This window comes from Sinocyclocheilus grahami, unplaced genomic scaffold, assembly GCF_001515645.1.
Source record: "Sinocyclocheilus grahami isolate Dianchi unplaced genomic scaffold, SAMN03320097.WGS_v1.1 scaffold3125.1, whole genome shotgun sequence".
NCBI lineage: Eukaryota > Metazoa > Chordata > Actinopteri > Cypriniformes > Cyprinidae > Sinocyclocheilus > Sinocyclocheilus grahami.
In genome coordinates this window covers 41242-47958 of record NW_015508292.1, presented here as the reverse complement: position 1 = coordinate 47958, position 6717 = coordinate 41242, and the positions used below count along the sequence as shown (strand labels likewise).

At 35.8% G+C, this 6717-nt stretch overlaps 1 gene segment (V, D, J or C); it reads left to right on the top strand.

Moving 5' to 3' along the window:
• The first annotated feature begins 2916 nt into the window (after positions 1–2916).
• Positions 2917–3421, top strand: LOC107576027 (Ig heavy chain V region 5A-like). The segment is given in 2 exon segments: positions 2917–3023; positions 3099–3421. Coding segments are annotated over 2 exon segments (342 nt in total).
• The last annotated feature ends 3296 nt before the right edge of the window (positions 3422–6717 follow it).

Genomic DNA, 6717 nt, shown 5'->3' with positions numbered 1-6717 from the left:
CTTTGAAGTCTTTGGTTGCTGTAATATAATTTCAGTCAAAAAAATCGATACCGCAGAATAGATATAATTGCTGATAAGGTCATGATTTAATTGTTTAATTGTTGATCCATTCCCATTCTTATTCTATGTCTTACCAAAGTAATTTATTAGCAAGACTAATAAAAACATTAAAAACTATACTCTTATTGTAGAAATAGACATATATGGAGACAAGGGAGTGTCTACAAAAAAAGAGACATATTTACTGATGTGTGACCCTCAGGAAACACCTGCGTTTCGTTATTGCATCTAAAAAAATAAGTGAATATGCATGTATAGTTTCATAAGACTTATTTACATTCTGTAACTACAAAGCATATATAAACCACTAAAATACATTCTGTTAAAGCTAATAACATGTTTATTCAAACATAAATAGAAGACAATACAATCAAGAAATTGCTATATCCTTGTCTTCTCAGCAAGTGATATCAGAAGCTAATTATGTGAACCTGATGACTAGAAAAGGTTTCTAATCCAAATTCTGTTAATCAAACTAAACATGATATTATTATGACATTTCAATAAAACTGAGATGATCATTTTCACCTCACAGTATCACTTGTATTTCTGTCTTCACCCTTTCCATCTTCCTCCACTGTATGAGGGTCTCTGAGGGTTTCTATTAATGTTACTTACAGATGGATAAGATTTTAAAGAACCTGTGACTGAATGGTTCTTTGTGGAACCAAAAATGGTTCTTCTATGACATCGCTTGAAGAACCTTTTGAAGCACCTTTATTTTTAAGAGTGTAGGAACACCGTTAGAGCCACACTGGTCACAATCACGGCCACTGTGTTGGTCTTACATGCACGTCGGCTGTACTTCTGAGCCTTCACCATGTCTCCGTCATTCATCTTGCTTCTCGCCTTTAAAACAATAGAGGAAAACTTGGTAAATCTGAGTAATTTTGAGTATAGACTAACATGTTGTTCTAGAAAGAAACATGCAGCTATCTCACTTACCTTTAACGAACAAATCAATGCAGCAAAGCCCAGAAACAAGCAGTTGCAAAACATAATGTTAAACACAGAGCAGCACATGCAGTCTTTTCCTTTCAATTTTACCCTCACATAGACGACTTCAGGTGAAATCCCTCCATTATCTGACTCTGAGAAATTGTTCATTTCAACTGCCGCAGTTTCCCTGACAGAATCCTGAGAGGGAATCTTATATATGGGTTGATGTTGCATTATGTTCACACAAATTAATCAGCAAGGAGTCATTCATACGCTTGCTGCTTCTTTTGTGTGTGTTACTGCATGTTCTGTTATCTTATATTATCCTAAATGTGTTCTGTCAGTTTCCATTAACTCGCCCTTTGTGGTGTGAAAACTGTGTAAACTACTTTCACTCCGTGATAAAAGCTTGCTGTCCTTTTATTAACTGCAGCCACAAAGCCATATACAAAAGTAGGGCTGGTAGTTATATATGATTACATACACAAGGTTTGATTACATGTTTAAATTAAGCATTGAAACACAAGGTTTATTCCACAAACTGACCTATTTCTGTGGTGGGTTTTCCACTGAGGGAACCAACATAGGTCTACCTAATAATGAATAAATAAATAAATAAAAACCACAACATTCTGCAAACAGCTCTAATTTGTTCTGCCTGAAGGACATCTGATGAATGTATGCAGACTGTGTTTGTAAATTATTATTTAAGTACATGATAGATGATAAATGATAAATTAAATGATAAAGTGCTTCATTTAAGCAATACCTCATGAACGTTTGACTCATTCAAATAGACAGTTGGTTGTTTCATCCCTCAGTGACTTGAACCAATCAATCAAATAAATGATTCAGTGACTCACTGATTTTTTTTAAATAGATTTGAGGACCCAAATAACTGTTGTATAAAAAAAGCCTAAAAATATTCACTCCCCATAGACTAATATAGTTAGTATACTTGTAAACTATAGTATACTTGTTTAAAAACGAATTTGCAGTAAAGCAAACAAACAAACAAACAGTGATTCACTGATGTGATCTGGAGCTCTTTCTTAATTTTACCCCGTGTCTACACCATATGGCCTGACAGCAGAAGACTCAGCCGTGTATTATTGTGCAAGAGACTCACAGTGACACGAAGGTCTTGCACGACTGAACAAAAACCACACTGGCTGTTTTATCTCTTGTTACTAGAAGTCAACAGGTGGCAGCAGAGAATAAAAAACAATCTATAAAATGCAAACTAATGAAATTATATACAATCGCTGGAGATGGTACAGTATGCAGTGAAGTTCACTATAAAAGCTCAAACATTAAACAGCACAAAGGCATATCTGATTCCTTTAACACAATTTGTGTCTTTTCATGTGTAGATGTTTGGTAGTGGTTACACACATTACAGTGACAAACTAAAAATCAGATTTTGAAGTTGCCAGAGACTATTACGGGAGCAAAATAACTCTATAAGGACAGAATATGACGATGAAGGACACAACAGTGTCTTATGATGCACGAGCAGTGAACACAGTGATAACCACAAGCAGTTCTTCTCTAAAACATCTTGAATAAAAAGTAAAAAAATAAATAAAAATCCTCATACATATGAATATAAAAGTGCATATGAATCTTACCATATTTCAAGAGATTTTTTCAGCATTTTTCAGTGCACAAGTTCTCAAAGGACTCAAAATGAATGATAAAAGATGGAGAAGAAAATGGTGTAAAATCAATTGATGTCCATGAGAGAGAAAAAAAATCTAAAACATGTCAAAGTCTCTAATGAGAGCAATAAATAATATTAATAATATTAACCCAAACATTAATATTTTTGTAGCATGTAGATTTAATCTGTAGCTCTGTTTATGTAAATCTCCTGTTGCATATTTAAACAGCAGGCATGAGTCAGTTTATACATTCATCTGATCACTAGAGGGAGTGAAGAATCGCTTCAGTTCATTCAAACTGTGCTGTGAAACAAACCATGATCTCTTCATCTTTAGTGCTGCTTCTGGCAGTGATATCCTGTAAGTTTAGTCTGCTTTCTGTGTGATACATCATTTTGTTGCTAATATTAACTGGTATTATTTGATTTGATACAGGTATTGATTCATATGAACTCACTCAGCCTGAGTCTCTGACTGTCCGTCCTGATGCCACTCTCACTATCAACTGTAAAGTCTCCTATTCAGTTACAAGCTATAATACAGGCTGGATTCGTCAGCCTGCAGGAAAAGCTCTGGAGTGGATTGGAGTCATCTGGAGTGATGGAGACTTATACTACAAGGACTCGCTGAAAAGCAAGTTCAGTATCACCAGAGACACTTCCAGTAACACAATAACACTGCAAGGAAAGAATATGCAAGCTGAAGACACAGCTGTGTATTATTGTGCCAGATAAACACAGTGACAGACGCCAACAGCCTCCCTGTACAAAATACTATTGACATTACAGTATTTATCACATATTCACAACTGATATTCACTGATGTTCATCATTAACAGCTGACATTCATTTGATGATGTTAATGTGCAAAATTTAACATGCAACTAATCAGTTGGAAAAACAGGTTACCTAGTAAAAAACATAATAATTAGCTAAAATAAGCACAATAATCGGAAACTGTTTAAATAGAAAGTCAATAAAATCCACTATATTTTGCATCACATTGCTTCCCATAAGGTTAGAAAGTCTGTAGGTCAATAAAAGTGTGTTTTGATAGAGCTTGTTTTGACCCTGTTTTGCTGTTGTCTCAGAAGAGGTATAGTAGTTTTCAGCACTGTTTGAGCAGCATTGAGGGTTTCATCATCAGATCTGTGTCAGTAAATAAACTGAAGTGCTTATTCTGTCTGTGTGATCTGAGTCCAGGAGGTCTATAAGAGATGTGAGCTGCCTGCTTAAACACCAACAGATGGGAGTAATCTATCACTTAAATTTATACTGTTGTAGGCCTATGCTGAATTTTCAAAATTGATTTTCAGTGGTTTTAAACACTTTCCAGGTTATGCTATTCAAAACTGTATAGTGAAGACATTAATTTTATATTTTATGATATTCATATTTGAATTTGATCTTCTAACAATAGAAAAATAATGGTCTGTTTATATAGACCAGACATTAACCACAAAAATATTAATCTGGACCAAATATGTGTCAGCATTTTATATCATCAGTTCTCTGATTTGAATATGCAAATCAGCTTACTTCTTTAAATGTGACGGTGCATCTTTGTGATCTGAACTGACATCTGAACTCTGGAAACAAAGGCTATCTTTCTGGTTTAAACTTAACAAACACCATGTTAAAAAAGTTTTTTTTATATTTGTAATTCTGACAGTCTTACCATGTAAGTCACTACATAAACAACAATGGTGCAAAAATGTAACATTATACTTCATTACATGTAATATTGTTTTGTTTTTCTCTCCACAGGTATTGAATGTCAGACATTCACTCAGTCTGAAGCAGTGGTTAAAAAACCAGGAGAATCTCACAAACTTACATGTACAATAACTGGATTTACTTTCAGAAATATCTATCTGAGCTGGATCAGACAGAGCCCTGGAAAAGGACTGGAGTGGATTGCATACATCAGCACAGCTAGTTCTCCAATCTACTATTCCCAGTCAGTTCAGGGCAGGTTCACAGTGTCTAGAGATGATTCCAGCAGTCAACTGTACCTACAGATGAACAGCCTCAAGACTGAAGACACTGCTGTGTATTACTGCGCTAGAGAGTCACAGTGAATGAGTTCAGTGTCAAAGCAATACAAAAACTACTTCCTCATTCACCTACTGTATACAGATGATGAATATTGACACGTTTTCAATTTCAATTAAATTCGACAAAAAAGCCACATTGCATTGCATAGAAATGTTAAATTATGTAAGAATTCACCCGCCAGCCCAAAAAGCGGAGTCCAGCGGCGTGGTTGAAGGTTTAATGTTTGGTCTTTTCTCGCGCTTCTGAAAAAATCACTTGATTTATCAAAACTTTGTTTTCTAATTTAATTCTGACTCCTTTCTCGTTTAAATCTGACTCCAATTTCAAGTGTTTATTGAATACAAATTGCGATCATTTTAAAAACTGATCATAAAGTTCTCTGTGTTATAATTTCCGCACTCACTATAGCCTACTTTAAATTTTCCATTCACTGGGGACCTAATGTCTCTCTGTTTTAAGTCTCACGTTGGCCTTACGTGGATCTTACGATCACAAACTCACCAGTCTGATGCTTGTCAGGGGGTGTAGGTAGACTAATACCTGTTTTGCCTGCCACATACTGCTTGCTTATTCACTTAGTCCTTTCCTGTACAACTTGCTAACATCAGTGATAGACAGACATCAGAAGGTGCCTACTGCTCCTATCATTCATGAGCCTTCAGTTTGACTTATGCTGGCCGTAGATTTGCGGTAACAAAAGCCTCCTCACAGTTTACTAGTCATAATGATTTCAGGAGAGTTCAGAATAAATCAAATATAACATTTTATTATTAGTCAGGTAAAATTGTCATGCCAATTAAATTTTTTTTCTCTCACATGTGCAGTGTGGGGTTTTCTGACTACAAAATCCCAATGACTGATTTGTAACTTTCCCTTAAATACTACCAGAACAAAAGGGCAATAAACATTTATTCTCAGCCCCAAACAGATTACATCTGTGTATGGGGGATGAGAAGCTGTTCTCGCGCCCAAATTGTTACATCTGATGTAGAGCAATGCTTATCAGATTTTGAATGGATACTGCCCACAACAGAAGAACAAAATTCACTTAAGTTTTCAGTCTTGCTCATAATACTGTGAAATTGAGACCAATTTACCAATCGCACAGAGACCTTTAGAACGATACCAAACATGAAGGGGGAAAACAACAGGTTCACAAGATACATGATGTGTGGTATATACATATTCTTAATGAATTTTGAGTGAAACCTTTTAGGGGAAAAGAGGGAGAGGCAGAGAGGGCAGGGGGGAGAAGGGGGTCATAAATGAGCAAGGAGAGAGGTGTTGTTTGCTCTCTTTGGAGATCTCTTCTCCAGATTAGTTTTATGGTTTTGTTGCATGGCATCTGTTTTGTGTGAGTTCCTAACACTTGGTTTCATGAGGAAATAATCTCATAAGGAAATAATTTCACTCCTTACAATTATAATGCATATTCTAACATCGTTAGTGTCACAACCCATTGGACTCATGTTTTATCGTCTGCCTGTGTTTTCTTCCTTTTTGCCCATATATGGTTTAGTTTCTGTTTTGTTTAGCTCATAAACAAAGCAGGGTTTGTTTAACCCTTCTCACCTGTACCACCATCATCAAGTCCCCTATTTGTGTTAGTTTGAGTTGTCCGGTATTGATGTTGTGTTCACCCTGTGTCCCTGTGGATTTGCCTTCTTGGAATAAATATATCTGATATTAGATCATCTTCGTCTTCATCTTCTTCCTTGTTGGACGCGTGACAGTTAGCTTGTAATTAAAATGTGCAATGTTAAATCTCACGTGTTTCCAATAAAACTGTGTGTTTGTAAAGATTCATTTATGCATGCAAACTGCGAAATGCTGTAATCCGGTGTTCTGAGGATTTGTGCTGCCCTGTCAGATTTTGCTACCTCCCATTAAAACAGATGGTAGCATAATTTGACAGCGAAAAATGCTACCTATCAGATTTTGCTTCCAGCATGATATTAATGTGGTGTGAGGCTTTATTAACGTGTACACCTACCCCA